A 19,037-nucleotide genomic window follows, 5' to 3' on the forward strand; every position below is an offset into this window, starting at 1 on the left:
GATAGACCACTGCAGGCAGATTAGTTTCCTCAATTCATCCGTCGTGCTCCTGCTTTTGCTCATTGAAAAGTGCAGTTTGGGTAAAGCTCGATGGCGCACACGCCTTTTGCTTCCCACAGTACGTACAGCTAGCTAGAGTATGAAAGGGGACATATCTGCACTAAACCAAAGTTCTCGTCTGACAACTGTTCCCTTTTGTATTGGAGCCACCTGTGAGACCACCTCCACAGAAAGTCCGAACATAAGCTTTGCTGCATCCAACTACAGTAAAACCTCGTTGATATGTTTTTTTAAGGGGAGAGGCTCCTCGAAAAAACTTTTTTTTTAATTATGAAGTTAGAGGGCTGAAATTTGCACAGCTGGCATAAATTGAGCTTCTGTTTTTAAATATGTAATCAGTTTTTTGATAACTATAGAAGTTCAATTTTTATTCTCAATGAAATGTATAATTAGCTCCTTTTTTGTGCACACAATTTTTATTAGTAATCATTATTACAGAGAATTTTAAAACATCCTGGGTAGTTCATTACAAGCTGCAGAATGTTGAAATCTAGGTGAAATTATATTTGTCTGCATCTTTTTCAGCCAAAAAATTCATGAAAATTAGGGTGTCATTTCCTTTTGTACTTCAGTCTGTTGGTATGATGCTCTAATAAAAATATGGTAAGCCTAATTATATAAACTAGATTTCCACACTCTATGCACCCCAAGGAACATCTGTGCAAAATTTCATTGTGATCCAAGAAGTACAAGAGGAAAAAATTGTGTGCACAAACTTTAAAAACAGGCAAAAACACCAATTTAAGAAAAACTCAATTGAAAGTTCATTTGTATGTTGGAGGCCAAAATTTTGTCTTAAATCACATAAAACTTGGTGGCAATATAGTTTAACATGTTGGCCACTAGCCCACAAGATTAGAACTCTCCTGCAGCATATGTTTGGCCCTCACGGTTCTTGCGAACGGAGTCCTCAGTGCGTGCTCGCTTCACCTGGCTGCGGCGATGAGACTTTGCTTCAGCAGTCAGCTTGGCAGACATCTTTTTAACTCTGCTCTGGTCACTTTCCAAGCTGAGTCTGACCAGCTGCTTAGAAGGGAGGATTCCCAGTTCTTCTAGCACCTTTTCGAAGCTGGAGTGGCCCCTGTTGAACCACAGGACTGCAATGGCAGTGGCTGTCTCCACTGCAGTCCGTGATGCGAATCGGCTCTTTGGACACAGCATCCAAATCTTGCTGTTGAGGGATTCAGCAGCGTTCTGAGTCTTCCCTCGCAAACAGCGGGTAAGCAGTTTCGAGTCAAGCGTTTGTATATTGGCAGCACTGCTTTTCCTTGGGCTTTGGTTAGGAGGGGGGTGTGGTCCGGAGCTGGTTCTCCCAGAGCTTGGGCTCTCTTCTGCCTGCACCAAGACTCATTCCCATCAGAGCAAAACCTGTGGCTGCTTGCACCATTGCTGGAGCACGAATGGGGGTAGGACGCCCAGATTGCACAGTACATGCCTCTTACACTGCCCCGGTTGCTTGTTATTGCAATCTGATAATAGTTTTGCAATTTCTGGATGGCCTTCTCACCAAGTTTCTGCCCACGTGGCAGTGGTGTCTTCAACTTCCTTAGTGCAGTGCCAAGACGTTTAGAAACGTGGTTTGTGCAGTCTTCTTTGGTCACTGCCGTCGGTCCATAAACCTGTGCGTCAGAAACTGCAGCATATGCCTTGCTGTCACCATCACCAAGAAATGTGGTGAACCGCATGTTGTAGGACTGCGTCCTGCTCCAGATGCGTAGTGCTGCTTCTGTTTCCATTGCATGCGATGAGCACTCAACATTTTTTTCACACACAGGAGAATGAAAGGCCTTCCATACTTCATCCTCTTCTTCACCAAGTGCTTTGTGGCTGCTACAGCCGTGGCAGTAGTTGGTCAGCACTTCGAAGTCTAGGCAAAGGCCAGTGTCCACAGGAATGGCAGTGCCAACACCATTGTGGCTCTTGTGCCCACGCTTCTGCCAGGTTCCATCAAACATGACCGCAACGCAACGTCAGTCTCAGCAGTCTCCAATGCAGTTATCCGTCTTGCTTCTGCAAGATTGGCGGCTGCTGCTTTGGTGGCGGCGATGTGTATTTTCTTCGCTATGTTTTGGAATGTCTTATGGTGAAGTGGCTTTTGTAGGCCAAGAACGCCACAAAACCTCGTCAGCTGATTGTGCCCGACGCCTATAGAACGCGCAGCGAGCACCGCTTTCACGTTGGTAGCGAAACTATCGCGGGGGCTTCCACTGCAGCGCTCAGCGTCGCTGCCTTCACGGCTCTGGGTGTCTCGGGACGGGACGTATACACAGCAGAAATTGCTGCTGCCGGGCATGCTTCATTTGCTCACCTGAGCTCCAGGAAAGAAGCAAGGCCTTTCCGCTTGTTTTCTACGTCAACCACCACGAGTAGGCACTTCCCTAACAAGCCTTGTCAGCGCTTCAACTTCGCAGATAACGACGCTTGCACCAGTTCTGCTCTCCGCTGCCTCGTCATCCTGGAACGCTGCCAACTTTTTTTCCTCGCTCACGAAGTCAAAAGCGTCACTGATAAAATCAAACGGCCTTGACTCAGCAGCGCTGGATGACATGCTGCCATCCTGCCCGTTCTGCTGGCGTAGGGGGCTTGCAGCTTCTGTCGCGTTCGTTCGTGGCTCACCTTCGCTTTTGCTTGCGCTTACCCTTGTAGGGGCGCGCAGTCCGGCTCTTGCGGAGGCGAAAGTTACGCTTCTTCTCGTTGTCCATCGTCGAAAACTTCCGATAATGCAAACAAATGCTCGATAGCTGTGCTAGGCGATGCAACGCGAGCGGATACGAAAGTGCGGGGGTGGCTCCACTACACGGCGACAGCCAATGGCGGCCTCGGGTTCGTGTCACGTGACAACAACAGGAGCGCTCCGCAGACGCGGGAAAAAAGCGTTTTCTTTATATTTTCTCGTGAAAATACGAAACTGACGGAGATGCCAGTCGATAGAAGAAGGCTTAGCCTAATTTTTGCAAGTGGCCGCAATGGCGGCCGGCGCCGCTGCCATGAGTGGCGGCAGCTCAAAGATGGCCGAAATTGGGCAGCACGCGCGACTTTTTCGGTCACCGCGGGTCATTTAGACACGTTTTTAACTAACTTCTCGTACAAATCTTACTTTCATATTTTGGTGCATGAAAGTAGGATGTTCAAAGATGATAAAACAAGCGAAAACAGAAAATTGAAAATTTTCAAAATAATGCCGATTTTTCGACCCGCGTCTCCCCTTAATTGCGAGAAAAAACATATTATCCGGGAAAACATATGATCCAAACCGCCTGATTTTGAGAAATGTAACTGTTGAACGAGGTAAAAAGACATTTATTTACAATTTCACTTCATAAAAATGTCGATTGGCATTTCTTGGCACAAGGGCTGAACAGATCGTACTCCGGTGATCGCTAATTAAGTCTGCGTTAGCGCTGTTTTTAGTGCGGAAGGAAATTAGCAACGCATTCAGTCCGTCGACGGTAGTGACGAGAGTAACCAAAATTGCTACCTTATCATTTTCAGATGCTTCGCCCCTTTGCACACAAGCACTGTGTGCAACTCTATGGAACAATTTTAATGTCCGTGATTGGAGCATTTTAACGAGGTTTTACTGCACTGGTTCCTCTAGACTGACCGATCCCAACACAGCCATTTCATAGTTGAGACGGATAGTAAGCTATTGTGTACACACCTCGCTGGATCCACCGACACGCAGCACAGCCACACCACTGGCGAGGCGGGCCAGCCGCTCACCCAGCTTCTCCTTTTCATACTCCGAGTTGCTGAGCTCAATCTCGTCACGGATCTGGGCCACCCGGCGGTCAACATCTTCCTTCTTGCCCTTGCCCTTGAGCAGCAGCGTGTCATCCTTGGTGATGAGCACCTCACCGGCCTGGCCCAGGTCGGAGGCCTGCACATCCTCCAGCTTCACCAGGTTGGCCTCGTCCCCAAACACGAGGGCGCCTGTGGCTACCGCCAGGTCCTGCAGTGTTGCCTTACGGTTGTCCCCAAAGCCAGGGGCCTTCACTGCCGCCACCTGCAGGCCCACCTTCAGCCTGCGCACACATCCATATTGTTGGTCATCGCACCACCACACCACTTGCCACATCATGCGGAGTCATCACGAAGTGCATTTAAGCCCTTCATTTAGTGCATTTACACGATTCTAAGTCGACCCCCCCACATCACATTTCAGAAAAAAAAAACTTGGGAGGTCGTTTACGCTTGGCATTTAATAATAGATTGCGACAGCACTATCCTGCGGCCTCCGCTTATGCCAGCTGCTATCGGCTGCCGTGCGCAGCTGCACCCGTGGGCACATTCCAAAACGAAAATGTAATACAGTAAAACCTCGTTAATTCGAACTCGAGGGGGACCGGAAAATTGTTCGAATTAAGCGGAGTTTGAATTAACGAGCGGGGCGCTAAAAAAAGCGGCCATCACGCCCGGCAGCACGGGCCGAAGCTAAAACAGGCATATCTGAGATCGCTATCTCTTACTACGCGCTACTACACATTTGCGGCGGGCGATTGCGCGAATTAAAATCATAGAGCCTGAATGTCGAAGGAAATAAAGTTAATTTGTTTATGCGGTTGGAGCTAACATCAAAATGCATTCGCGTAAGCAGCAAGCTTAATGATTAAATATGACACTATGCTTCAAAAACATGTTTGTTAACAGCAGATTGGCAAAGCATATCAAAGAGAAAAATAATCGGTGATGCGCATTTGTTTTCGTTTTCTTTGCCGTGACTCGACAAGCATCGTCTGCAACTTGCCCAACAGCTCCAACGCAGCATCCGAATTATCATCGGCGGAGAAGTAGCGCGCAGCCAGATCGAGTGCCGACGCTGTTTCACATGCACTCGGGGGTGGCAATGAATCGTCGCCTCCGTCGGACTCGTCGTCGCTGTCAGCTGTGCTCGCCGCGCCCGAGTTGTGCGGCATCTGGTCACCGCAGGCCGCTTCAATAATCTCGGCATCGCTTAACGGCCCCGATGTCTCCACGCCGCTGTCAACGTCTACGAAGCTCTGGAAGTCAACACCCTCCGATAAAGCAGCGTAGGCAGGGTGCAGCGCGACGGAGTCATCACACTGAGCATCCAGCTCTGCCGTGCTGCAGGCTTCTGGGCCTTCAATGAAGCCGCACTTTCGGTAACAGTTCGCGACTGTGTCCGCCTTGACAGCATTCCACGATGTTGCCAGCATGTGGCAGGCTCCGAGGAGACTGACGTCGTACGATTTGCCGCTGTCCATACACACAAGAATCCGCTCTAGGAGGTGGCGCCTGTACAGTGTTTTGAGGTTTTTAATAACCCCAAGGTCCATAGGCTGCAGCACAGCCGTAGTGTTTTTCGGCAGAAATGCCAGACGGATCGCCTTCAGTCCGCTGATGTCGCAATGGGCTGAACAGTTGTCGACGAACAACAGAACATTCCTGTTCTGTGCCGCGAACTTCCTGTCGAGTGTGCGCAGCCAATCCGTGAAAATTGCTCGCGTCATCCACGACTTTCTGTTGAAAGTATAATTAACAGGGAGAGTTTTTAGCCCTTTAAAGCAGCGGGGCTTCGCTGCTTTGCCTATAACTAGCAAGCGGCACCGTTCCGTGCCAGTCGCGTTTGCGCACACCAACACCGTCACTCTTTCCTTGCTTCTCTTCCCGCCTGAACACGTGTCGCCATTCTTGTTCGGCAGCAACTTAAAATAAAGCGCGGTTTCATCTGCATTGAACACATCGCTGAGCGAGTAATCGGCAAGGTAGTCCTTTAGTTGACCTGAGATCCAATTTTGACACGTTTCTTCATAGACTGCGGCTGCCTCTCCACAAACGCTTTTAAACGTAAGTCCGTGACGGGCCTTGAAACGCGACAACCAGCCTTCCGACGCGCTGAAGTCACTTATGCCCATCTGGCTGGCGAAGTCCACTGCCTTTGCGGCAATTATTGGTCCACTTAGCGGAATGTTCCTGCTGCGAACGTCCTTAATCCATGCCATTACAGCATCCTCCATCTCTGGATGAGCCGATGTTCTTAGTCGTTTCCGCGAGGGCTCCATCTCCTTTTGATACGCATTGAAGATCGAGTCCTTGTTCTTGAGGTATGTGGACAGCGTGCTTTTCTTGACTGCAAACTTCTCTGCGATCGCTGTCTTTGTTAGGAGACCACGTTCGACCTCCTGTAATATCTCCACCTTCGTCTTCAAATCCTTTGCGGAGTACCTTCCTCGTTTTGCCATGATTGCCACAGTCGATGAGACGTCACCAGCGAGATACCAAACAAACGAGGAATATCACGCAACACATACTTCACTAGACACCGCGGCAACAAAGACTAGGCGCAAGAGGGGCCGGGTGCTGCGTGCAGGATGAAGGAAAGGAAAGAGTCTTCGCTTCCCGAGCTGCACAATAAAAGGGTACCGGAAGTCACGCGTTCTCGCAAGGGCTACTGGGAGAGTTTAGCCGACGGCGCAGCCAATAGAACGCTGGGCACAGCGGCGTCGTCTGCTGCATGGGCAGGCGCGCTGGGACGGCGCCCAAGTAGAGGGAAGCGGCGGAACGGCGAGGGGAGGCCCGCTTGATTGAAACGTTTATTTCCATCAGAAAAAAAGCGCGGCTTCAAAAAAATGTGACGTAACCACCTCTCTTGAGTACTTCCTTCCTCCATGGTCGCGTGCGTCTCCAATGGTCACGACCGCCTCGGCGCAGCGGAAACCTGCAACGGCTTGCGCCGGAGCCACCGTGGCCGGAGCATAGGCGGCGCCCGCGGTAGGGTGGCTACCCACGCGACCACGCGTCAGCCAAAAATAGACAAGCCAATGCTTTGACGCTCCGGCTGCGAAAACCTGCTACGGCATGCACCGGAGGGTTGGTTCGGGCAACGAAATTCACGTCTCACCTCGTGCGTGCTGGCTTATTTTTTTTCTCATCATTCTGCATTTTTGTTTAATTTTCAGCGCATTGTATTTGCTACGAGGTGACTTCTATATGCGAGGAGCAATGCCAGCCATCGGCGCCTAGTTCGAATTAACCGACGTGGATACCGGCATATTCGAATTATCGGGAGTTTTTTTGACCCATTGAAATACACAGGGCTTTGCCGGGACCCGGCTGTCAGTTCGAATTAACCGGAAGTTCGAATTAAGCGATTTCGAATTAACGAGGTTTTACTGTAGTCACTGGACTACTTGTCCACACTTGCGGCATCGTCCTTCCCTAGCGTTGCCGTCGTGATTGCTGCTGCGGTCCCACAGCTCGTTGTTCTAACATCTTCGCGCAGCTAAATCCCGCACTTCGCAAACAGCCACATCACGACATCGCATGGAACAGCTGAAAATTTTTCCTCGCTGCAGTTGCCACACCTGTATCACCCGTTGCAAACGTCGAACTTGCAACCCGGCGCACAGTTCATTTCTTCGGTGTAAAGAATGACAACCATCTTGAGCATAGCAGTGAATGAGCGCCGGTCGCTTACCAGACCTGGAGCACAAATGACTACTGGTGAAGCACTACATTAAAAACTTGTGAAACACGGCCGGCATTAGTCAAATGAGAGCGCGTCGGCTCTTCCGTCGGCTATGGACACTCCCCGGCGCCGCTGTGGTTCCGAGTGGCGGTGCCACCGCGATTGGAACAGTGGCCCTCCCATCAACTATCAACGCTCCCTTGAGCGCCCAGTCGCGGTTGAAAGTAAAAAGACCTGGATGATGCCTACCAAGAGTAGAATGCGAATGCATTATCAAACCACCGCCATTTATCAGCAGTCGCAATCTGCAGCCACAAATGGGGAGTGGGCTTGAGCTCGTTTGCTGTTTATCAACAGCCACCATCAGCCGCCAAGCGCGGGGTAAGGATGCCGCTTCTGCACGCTGACATAGCAACTGCTCAAGACCAGCACCAAGAGCGATGGAGGCGCGCAGCAAAAATACAATCACTCTGTAGCATGCCTAATATCTTGTTTGTCTCTCCTTTATTTATGGTGCGACGCTTTGGTTTTGATTTTAAGTCGACCCCCCCCCCCCCCCTTCGGGTTTTTAAATTTCAAAAAATAGGTCGACTTACAATCGGTAGGCCTTAAAGGAACTATAAACTCAAGTTCAGAGAATTTCTTTTCTTTTGTGCAGTCCTTTTTTGCCTTCCCCTTGGCAATGCATCTCTGAAATTCTTTGGGCCACATTCTTTGGCCCAGCAGCGTTGCCATTCTCAGCAATACAAACTAACAGTGTGGCTGAGAGGGGATTATGCTTTGTTGACAGGCAAGGCTTGTTGCCTTGGGTCACCGACTGTGAGCACAATGCACACAGGTGGACATAACTAAAGTCAACAACCACGAACATCACTTGCAAGCCGTCATCGCTCCAACCCGAGCCACTGTTCCTCACACTTATCCACTGTTCCTCACACTTCATCGTACTCCACCCCCACTTTTGTGGCGCTCAACCTCTCCGCTCCAATGGTGTTAAGGGGGGATGAGGGTCTTGAAAACTTTTTTTATTTCTTAACATATCTTCCTGAAAATTGGCATGCAGATATATCTTTGAGTGCTAATCCCACATATATATTCAGATTTTATATATCTCATCTAGAAATGAAGATATGGCAAAATAATTTATGCCACTTAGGTCTTTTCTTACGGGCCATTATGGTGATTTCTTAATTAAAAAAACTAGTTTTAAAGTAATGCTGTCATTCTTAAGGGCCCATTGCACATCCTAAAGCTAAAGAAATTTTTAAAAAGTCATCACATAGGTCATGAATGAATAACAAAGTAGGAAAAAAAAAAACAATGTGGGAGTAATTAGCTTACATCTGACCTAATTGCTAGTCTATTGGGTTTAATGAAAATTGGAAAGCTTTAGGATGTAGCTGAGGTGTTGCTGAAAACAATGATACCTACTTCAATAAAATCAGTCGATGCAAACATTATGAAAAGTTCCGTAAGGCAAAGGCATTTGATCGAAAAAGCAAAGCTGAGAAAATTGCATTCAAAGTTTTGCTTACTCTGCCATTTTTGTTTACTGATCATATGGAAAAATTTAATGCTTTAGCATGCCGCCCAGTCATTGCTGAACACAATAACACCAAATTTGCAGCAATCTGTTCATGTAAAGATTATGAAAACCTCTGTATTGCATTGGCACTTGACAAAAAAAAGCTCAGAAATTCACTTGCTATTTTCTTTGAATCTGCCACACATTCACAAAAGTCCTGGGCAGTAGTCCTGGGTGCTGTCAGGCTTGTGCTTCTTGGCCATCCTCTTCTTCACCTTTTCAGCATTGTTGTGACCCTTATCAGACCTGCACAGCCTCTGTTTATCTTTTTCAAGGCTCCTACCAATGAGGCAGCTCCCAGGCCTGTAACCAAGCTGTGCTGCAACAGCTCTGCTGGTTGTTGCCATTCCTTGGTTGAAGCAAGAAACTGCTTCTTGCGAGGTTAGAAACAGGACAGTGAGGAGTGTCTAATGCGAATGTTCAAGCTTCAGCTTAGAGCGCACAACGTCTTGGCGCTCTGCCAAGTTCGCAGAGCCCCCCCCCCAGGAGCTCTCCTCGAAATATATATAAAAAAACAAATGATGTTTTCAGCGGCGGCAGCGGCTTGGCGCGCTGCCAAGGTCCGCGCTGCGCGTGCTTGTCGAAGCGTTGAGCACGCGAGCTCGGTTCAGCCGCGTCCGTCTGCCCGAAGCGGCGTGCGCAAACGCCGAAGTCGATGTTAGGCTTAGGTCAGCGGCTCCGCCGCTTCAGACGACACGGAATTCGAAGCGGCTTGCAGCGTATCAAAAGTCGATATTTTCCACGGGCTTAGTCCAGGCACATCCACCGGCACTGCAGAGACTTGCGGTAACACCGAAGTTGACGGCGATCGGCATTGTCCAGCCGCGTCCACCGGCGATGCTGGCGTCAACAGGGTTTGTTCAGCCGCGTCCACCGGCGAAGCTGTTGTTGGCGAGCTCAGTCCAGCCGCATCCACCGAGGGTACAGCAGCTTGCGGCATCACCGAAGCTGCAGTTCTCGACGATGCAGCGCTCTACTGATTCCATGCGCGTCTCTTTTTGCCGACTGCTTTTCGCGTGCTTAATTTCAAGCGCGCGTCTCGGGCCATCGTGACACACGGAACAAAGACACCAGGCAGGCAAATACACGCAACAGCACGAAATTCGAGGCTAAAAGAAGCGATTCAAGAGCCAAAATATCTACAATAACGATAAGGAAAACGGCAGAACGAAAACTACTAAGAAACAAAGAGGAGCACGAAAAATGACGGGCGTGCAGGCGAAAGCAGACGACGGGAAGGAGCCGTACAACGCGGCCGCGGGGGGCAAAGCATGCGTCACGGCCAATCAGAGGGCTGCGCCTCGAGGAGCGCCCGTTTTACCCAATCGGCGGCTGTCTCGCGACGCTTTCCCCCTTGCGAACGGGTGCTGATAGCTCCGCTGTGCGAGGGTCTACAGCTTGCCGAGAGGCGCCAAATTGGAGAGCGGGAAACCAGCTTTCAAACAAGACCAAGATGGCGCCGATCGGTTCGCGTCGCGCGGAGCTACGGCAGCTTGAAAATGGGGCAAACCTTCGCGCTTGGCGTTCAATTTCAGCTCACCGACGTTTCTAAATTGCCGTTTTTTTCATACTTTGAGTTGGAATTCAGCTAAAATATTTTGTAGAGGCATAGTTGGGACATTAAAGACTTCAAAATCGCAATTTTTGAAAATTGCCATTTTTGACCATTTTTCGCGATTTCAAGACCCGCGTCCTCCCTTAAAGGAGGGAAGAGGGTCTTAGAAAAAAAAAATTTTATTATTAATCTTAGCCAAACGAAAACTTCAGGGCTGACGCATTTCAGTGTCCTGATTTCAAATGTGGTCTCTTTTTTTTGTAAATACTGCCATTATTTGGTAATTAAAAATATCAGTCATAGTTTTCTGACATTTTGAAAAAATTGGCTGCATCCATCTAACCAAACTTTATTCCAGTAGATTCTACTCTCATAAAGGTTTGCAATAAGAGTAGTTTTACGGTTTTATCTCTTCTAGAACCAAAGTTACAGCTCTTTGAAATTCACATACAGAAAGCTGAGAAAACAACGCTATATTCTAACTGTTTTCCAAAACTTCACAGCTAGCTAAGCTTATGTTTGATGGTTTTATTGCAAGCAGCAAACAACGCAAACATGGTCAAAATCGGTTGAATGGAAGCCAAGTAAACCTTGTCAGAAGTTGGTACGGTGACTAAAAAAAAATAAAACTGAGAAAAACAAAAAACTAATTGCAACACATTTAATCATAGTAAACACATTAACATGCTTTAATCTTGAAAACAAATAGCCTAGAAGGCACCTGGCGAGTAATCTGCATCGTGCTTTTGTCGCTGGCATCGCTTTGCCGACTGCAAAAATGTGTCCGAGGATTCACGTTTTCTCTCGGCGCTTGTCAATCTTCGAGAGTCCTTTTCTTTTGCTCTCTTAGAGCTGGTGCAGTTCTCCACTAAGTGCAATTCTTGAAGGATATGTGTAGATGCTTGCTTTATTCCAGAATTAAAGCGCATCACTGCTTCAGCCACTGCAGACTCTACGGCAAACAACGAGGAATGCTTGTCCTTAGAAATGAGTGACCAAATAACAGAGTGCAAGGACTCATTCGGATTTTCAGTTTTGCCCCTTTGGCAGCGTTTCAGCAGCTCCTTCTCAGATGGCCGCTCATACACCGGGCGCAGTGCCTTTTTTACATTGTCAGGGAGATTGTAAGTGTGGTTAGGCGGCGTTTCTCCTCTGGCAGCAGCAGCGTTGTGCTTACACCAAGAGTCGGGGCCACTTGGACACAGACTATGCTCAGACAGCATGTCTGTAGAAGTAACATGGTAATAAGTAGCCATTACCACCTGCTGCATGCTGTCCACATCACCTACATTGGACTTCAGGGCCCAGCTATAATATTTTGAAAGCTTCTCAATGAGGTCCCCTGTCAGGCGGCCTCTTCCACTAAGCGATTCACCTCTGCCTTTGTGCTTGTTCACGATGTTGCGCAATGCAGTCCCCATGTGCTTCTTAACATGGTTAACACAGTCTTCTTTTCTGAATGGTATGTATCCATATACGTTAGCTACTTGAATGGCGTTGAATGACCGGCTCTCACCGTCACAAAGCATGACTGTGTAGCGCAGGCCATGACGTGAAAGCAAACGCTCAAAAAGAGTGACTTCAACTTCCATGTGCCCCGATTTACTGTCGGTTTTTTTCTGGCAGTCATGGTTAGACAACCAGGTTTCATATTCTGGGTCTTCCTTTGGTGGTGCACGTGTGCAGCCTGCACAAAAGTTGGACAGAAACACATAATCCAAACCATAACCAGAAAAGAGTTCAATCACTGTGCCCACGCCTATATGGGATGTGTGACCCCTGGTCAGCCACGTGCCATCAAAACAGACAGCCACATTCCCAGGGCTGTCAAAGCACAGCTCCTTGTATAAACCCTTCACTGATAAGGCACAGCTGGCAAGCATCTTTTCTGCAGCCCTTGTTGCTGCTGGGTTCAACTTAGTTTTCAAATAGCCCTGATAACTCTTATGGTGTAGACCCCTATGGGACACACCCATTGCTGCAAAAATGTCATTGAGGGCAGTCTGGCCGTTATCAGTTCTCTGCATAGCACGAGCTACGAGAATATTCACTTCAAACGGCCTGCACTTCGCATTGCCGTCTGCCCGCCGAGAGCTCCATTCACTGGCGATACTTCCACAATTGGGGCACTCCATGCACAATTTCACAGCAATCCCATACTCCGTGCAGTTTTTCGTGACGGCAACGTCCCCACCACAGGCCCGGCACACAGTATTTTGGAGCAGTTTGTTGATCGCCGCCAAATCGACGATAGTGTAGGTAGCTGCAGACGCTGGCGGGTCGTCAGCTGTGCATTCTGTCCCAAGCGCCCGCATCTTCCTGTGGCTAGCAGAAATCGCTGTTAGGCTCGCGATTTTATCGTCGGAATCCTTCTGTAACTGCTCGTGATCAGCACGGATAAAAACGTAGTGTCGACTTGAACCCGCTGCCGCTGATTGCCGATCTCGCCCGAGTCCGAGGGTTGCTCCGTGTCGAAGGCACACGCCGCACTCAGCGTGAAAGCATCCGTCACGACCGTCGATTCGCGCTCCGGCACGTCACTCTCTTTTCTTGAAATCCTTGCTTGTGCGATGAGACCATCATCCAGCTCTTCGCAGCTTTCCAATGTCGCTACGACGTGCGCCGCACCCGAGGCGAACGGAGGAACGGTTGCAAAGGTCGGTTCATCCACCGGTTGATGTTCTGGCTCACAGTTGCGGCTGGTCGGCATCGCTGGCAACGAACTCGCGTCTTTGGCATTTTTTCTGCAACGTTTTCTTCGTTTCTTGCCGAATTTGTGTACGCTGTGGAATTTCCGGTATGGTTTCTACATGGTGGTATTTTCAAAATGGCGTCACCCATGCAAGCATCGAGCGTCCGAAGAAAATGGCGCCGGCCAATAGGAGACGTCGATTTTGCCTTGTGACCGCATATAGCCAATAGTATGGCTGAATTTCTTTGTTTTCAGTCTTGTTCTTGCCTGCGAATCATGATCGGCCTTTCGTTTAGGCGGGAAAAGAAAGCTCAGGCCTTCCTCTTTCAAACGAGACCAAGATTGCAGCGCTGCAAAGGGTGCTTCTCATGCGACAGACGCCGCAAAATAGGCATTTTGAGATGTTTTTTCGCGAGCAGTTCTGTCGAGATTTCATCTTTAATCAGCGATTTTGTGAAAAATATGCAGTTTCAGGCGACCAAACATGGCAATAAGATAGAAAATGATGCCGTGCGTCCAACTGTGACAAAATTTAAAAATCAATTTTTTCATCATTTTTTTATCACAAAGACTAGCGTCCCCCCTTAAAGCCCCGGTAGCGAATTCAAAGAGCAACCTGGTTAGTGCAGTGCATGCGGCCAGGCCACTTCATATTCCTGTCAACGCAGTTTTGTAGCACTGACCATCAGTTGCCGGCACTGCTCGTTTCATAGAGCTTGTGAACTTGCTCTCCACAATCGTCGACATTGCACATACGAACCCCTGCGGACTCGCTAGACCTATTCGTAACGCTGGTGAGTCAAAGGGTGATCATATGAAATGTCGTCGCTTGTTTCGCATTTTCGTAGTACGGAGAAGGTGTAGACAAGAGCAACTATAGTCATCTCATTGAAGTGAGTTTCGCTCGGCCGCAGATTCTGATGCCGGTTGGTGCGTCAGCAACGGCATATTTGCTGATCAGCTCACCGACCGCTCAGTCGCCAAATCAGCGCCTGGCCGATGTCACGCACCACAGTTCATAGTTTGTCACGTTACTGTGCTGTGATATTAGCATTCACTGACACCATTCCCACAGCTCAACGACAAACTAAAGCGCTAGAGATAAGTCTCGATCGTGAGCAAAAAACATTTAAGGACTCTTTGGAGCTGAATTAAAATATATTTTAAGCATTTGTGGCATCCAATATTTCGCCGTGGGTGGCCTTACATACAGAGAAGGCTGTAGGAAGCTTTTTATAGCCTCAAAATTTGATGCCTCAACCCCTTTAATGGTGCTCCCACAGCAGGTCTCAGCTGTTGACCTTTGACATTACACAGCGCACTAGATCTAGGACAAAGGAGCCACACACGAACCCAGTACCTAAGCACGCACCTTAATCCCAGCATAAAAGCAATCACATGAAGATGCCAGCACAAGTGGCGAGACCAAAAGGTTGTGGCACCTGTTGAGCACGAGGGTGCTGAGCGCCTCGCCATCGACATCCTCGGCCACAATGACCAGGGGCCGGCGCTGGGAGTTGGCCAACTCCAGTGCAGGGATGATTGACTGCACACTCGAGATCTTCTTCTCGCTCAGCAGCAGCAGAGCGTCTTGGAACTCCACCTTGGCCCCCTTGGCAGTGTTGATGAAGTAGGGCGAGATGTAGCCCCGGTCAAACTTCATGCCCTCGATCACCTCCAGCTCATCGTTGAGGGTCTTGCCATCCTGCACCAACCCACGAGGAGCACATACAAACCTGAGCATACGCCACTCTTGTGGAACCCCCAAGTGCGGCAACAATGAGCATGTCTGCGAGTATCAGCCACTCGGAAACAGCTGCACCAACCCAACCTTCATAGAAAACGACAGCGCAAGTTCCAGCCACACGCACACACACACTCACAACTGCTTCTCACACTTAATCTGTAAATTACAGATTCCAGTGGTTCAAGCTATGAGCAAAAAACGCACAGAAGTCAACAGCACAACAACACCAAGATATACAGGTGGGGCTTAATGCCTCTTTCCCCAAGAGAAGGAATTTTTCCTGTGATAACTGAAGATTCCTCACAGAAAAGTCACACTAGCCACCGGCACAGCAAAAACCTCGTCAATACGTTTCTAGAAAAAGAAAAGAGTGAAAAAGCGTACTTTCCGGGAAAAAATATGATCCAAACAGCCTAATTTTTACAAAATTCAAATGTTGAATCAAGTACAAAAGCATTTATTGACAATATAAGTGCATCAATACAGCCATTAGCATTTCTTGGCGGAAGGTCTGAACACTCCTAATGATCGCAGGCTTTGGATCACATTTGCACTGTCTTAGGCAAGGAAGGCACCTCACAACATATCCCGTCCGTCAACAGCAGCAGCAGCAAAAGTAGCCAAAATCGCCTCATTATTTTAGGAGCTTCCTTCCCTTTCAAATACGGTATTGTGCATGTTTATCGTGAAGACTCAAAAAATTTCCCTGCCTCAACTGCTGTCTCGTTTGCTGTGAAACTGCTCACAGAGCTTGCGAATTACGGTAACTTTTGTATCGTAGCAAGTTTGACAACTGTACTTACTTAGTTGAGCCGTGCATGATGCAAAAACATAATTGCCTGCGTCGAGAGCGGCGAACCGAAACCCACAAACGCCGTTTTTTTCGCTGAAGGGTAGCAGTGGTGCCATCTGTTTTCTGCTGTCACCCTCCAATGCGTTCGGAGAGTCATGAAAGCAGATGATATGAGCTGAATTGGATAAAGTCACTCCGCAGAAAAAGAGATCAAACAATATTTGAAAGGTTAAGCCTCGTTAAATCAGTTCTGATATCTTTTTTTCCGCTCAGTTAGCCGAAAATGTTGGAAGCGCTTAAGTTGAAGCAGACGAAACGGCCAAAATTGTGTAATCAAAGGGCCTACTCGCCTCAGCGCCTTGTCGTGACACTTTCCACTGCAGAAAACAAATGATGCCACTGCACCCTTCAGAGAAAAAGCGGTGTTTGCAGGTTTCGATTCGCCGATCTCGACGCAGGCAATTATGTTTTTGCATCATGCACGGCTCACCTAAGTAAGTACCATTGTCGAACTTGCTACGATACAAAAGTTACCATAATACGCAAGCTCTGTGTGCAGTTTCACTGCAAACGAGCCAGCAGCTGAGGCGGGAAAATTTTTTGAAGTCTTCACAATAAAAATGCACCATACTGTAAGCACTGGGGGCCGACTGTCACAGCATTCTTGCTTTTCATTCCGAGTTCCGCAGACCAAGACCCCTCATGCATAAACCATGATTGTATAGTTCTCATATGCGTCAATAGTCTGCCCCGGACACTGTGACAAAACAGATGCATTTTTCCTTGCTTGTATAGGTGCTTTGCCCCTTCGCATCTAGACATTGCTGAGAAGCCACCACGGCAGGTACCTGCCGCTGCATTCCAGCTTTTCATGTTGTGTGCCCCCAGTTTCCTTTGTTGCACACGTGCAGTTTGTGACCAAATATATTATATGGCCACCATTTGTCGAAAATTTGAATGAACAGTGTTACATGGGAACACATTTAATGAGAGAAATACAGTGCAACTTTAGGGGACAGTTTTAATGCCCATGATTTTCGGTATGGACCGGAAGCGCATCAACGACGTTTTGCTGTACTGGCACACGACACCACAGTCTGACAAAACAAGCATGAAGTGGGAAATGGCAGATGCCCCGCGAAGGAGGCCCTCCAGCCAACTGCCATCATGCTAAGGTCCACCTTCAATCCATTCTCATTCCTTCTGCAGCAGCCAGGCCCCTGCAAAGTTAGGCTGTCAGGCACAAGGAGACTAGCCACAGTGCTACGGCAATAGATCCACACCAATGGCTGGAATGTCTCTTTTGAAGGGAATTTGTCACTTCGTTCTTGAGTTACAGTTAAAACTCGGTGTAACGAAGTTGAGAGAAGCCGCAAATTATTGCGTTAAATCGGAAACTTTTTTAAATCGAGTGATGCATTCCTCAGTCACCTAATTCAATACAATCGATTATATGGTGCTACAGCTGCATCCAGAAAGCTACCGCAGCATCATATTTGCGAAGCGTAAATACGCCGAAAATGAAACTGCGGCCCACGGAGACGACCGACACCGCAGGCACTTATGAAAAGAAACAAATTATTACCACAAGAAGGGCCCCAGGGAACTACAAACTTATTTGTCAGCTAAAAAGTCACTAATCTTTGCTTGTGTGCAATTCGTAAGCAATGGCCGCATGGATTTCTCACAAGTCTTAAGTGCATCCAGCGCGTCTTCGGTCCCCTCATGTGTTCCAACAAACTGCCGCAGCAGGTCAAGGGCATCCACCACTTGACCCTGTGTCAACACGGGAGCTTCGTGATCACCATGTTCGTGATCGTCGTCGTCAGCATCTTCGGCCGCCTCTCCCTCCACGCGGAAAGAGACCGGCGTCATCCAAAACTTCCGTTGTGACTGCGTTTGCGTCGGCGCCCACGTAGTCGTTGAAACTTATTTCTATGGGCACTTTATCCACTGAACGTAGATACTCCCAGGCATCTTTGTGCTCGTGCACGGCACTCGCGCAGTCCGGTGCAGCTTCAGCAGCTTCAGAGCCTAGCGTATCGAAGCCGGCAGCCCTGAAGCAGTTCACAATTACCGATTGCTTCATTGCTCACCAAGCCGCCGCCGCCATCTCAACTGCCAGGAAAACGTCGATCTCCGTCTCGCGCTTCAGCACAGCTAGCATGACAGTAGGCCTAACAAGCTTAGCTTGGCAAACACGACACAGCCAACACAACATTCGCAAAGGAAAACGGAAAGAGAAAGAAGGCCGAAAGCATGGGGTAATATCCGCAGAATAACAGAAGAAACTGCTACAGTGCCATCTATGGCATGCGACACGAAACTTTTTTACCCCTAGCGTCATCTGGTGAACTTAACTCAAAATTATCTGATTTTCGCAGCCGCGCGCTTGCGACAAGCACTCGCTCTCCCCCAGACCGGCTGTGTCGTATTGCGCCACACAGATTGGTAAAAGCGAGACGAAAACGCTCCGCGATGCGGCCATCGGCTTGCAGCAGTAAATTTTGGGCTGTTCTCTAGAAAATAGACCGAAAATTAACTTTTTCACATTTGTTTTTTGAGAAAAGGTTCGTTAAATCGGGACAGATGACAAAATTGGTTTAATATTTCAAGTCAGCCAAAGCGTTGCACCCTATGGCCACTTGAAGGGGAATCGGGATACAGTTGAACCCCGCTAAAACGAATGCCACTTCAATGAAATAATTCCAATTCCCCGTCAGCACGCCATAGAAAGTAATGGAACAAATTTCTCATCACAACGAACCATTTTTAGGGCACGCTTCCACTTCAACGAAATTTTTGCTATGCAAAGCTGGGTTTAAAAAATCTATCTTGCAATAAAACAAGCATATCGCCGCCCATCTGTGTACTTCCGTAGGTCCACGCTGCTTTGTTTGACCAAACTTTCGCTGGAGCCAATTGAACCACTCATTCAAAAGCACATGAAGACCGCCATTGCTTGGTGGTGATGACAATCGGGCTGGCTGCCTTGCGACAAGGCACAGGTGCAAGTTCCTGTTTTCTTCCAAGCCAGAGCCGCAACCAATCCATCGCCAAAGGACGCAGCAGCCTGGCAACAGCAGCAGCACGTTTGCCCTGGTTTTTTTCACTCGTGCTTGTGCGCTGCAATCGACATGAGCATGGCCACTGTCTAGGAACAGGAAGTTCCTTTC

The 19,037-nt window shown here is 48.5% G+C and overlaps 1 protein-coding gene and 1 pseudogene across 1 annotated transcript in view; both read right to left on the minus strand.

The window, feature by feature from the left end:
- LOC144124558 (heat shock protein 60A-like) overlaps positions 1–19,037 on the minus strand; it is a 42,346-nt gene that overhangs the window by 13,675 nt on the left and 9,634 nt on the right. The window contains exons 4-5 of the mRNA XM_077657305.1: positions 14,764–15,026; positions 3,722–4,085 (exon numbers count right to left, since the gene is read on the minus strand). Of these exons, the coding sequence (XP_077513431.1) occupies positions 3,722–4,085; positions 14,764–15,026 (627 nt within the window). The remainder of the gene's footprint in view (positions 1–3,721; positions 4,086–14,763; positions 15,027–19,037) is intronic.
- On the minus strand, positions 874–2,158 carry LOC144124559 (uncharacterized; annotated as a pseudogene).

This window comes from Amblyomma americanum, chromosome 3 (genome assembly GCF_052857255.1).
Source record: "Amblyomma americanum isolate KBUSLIRL-KWMA chromosome 3, ASM5285725v1, whole genome shotgun sequence".
NCBI lineage: Eukaryota > Metazoa > Arthropoda > Arachnida > Ixodida > Ixodidae > Amblyomma > Amblyomma americanum.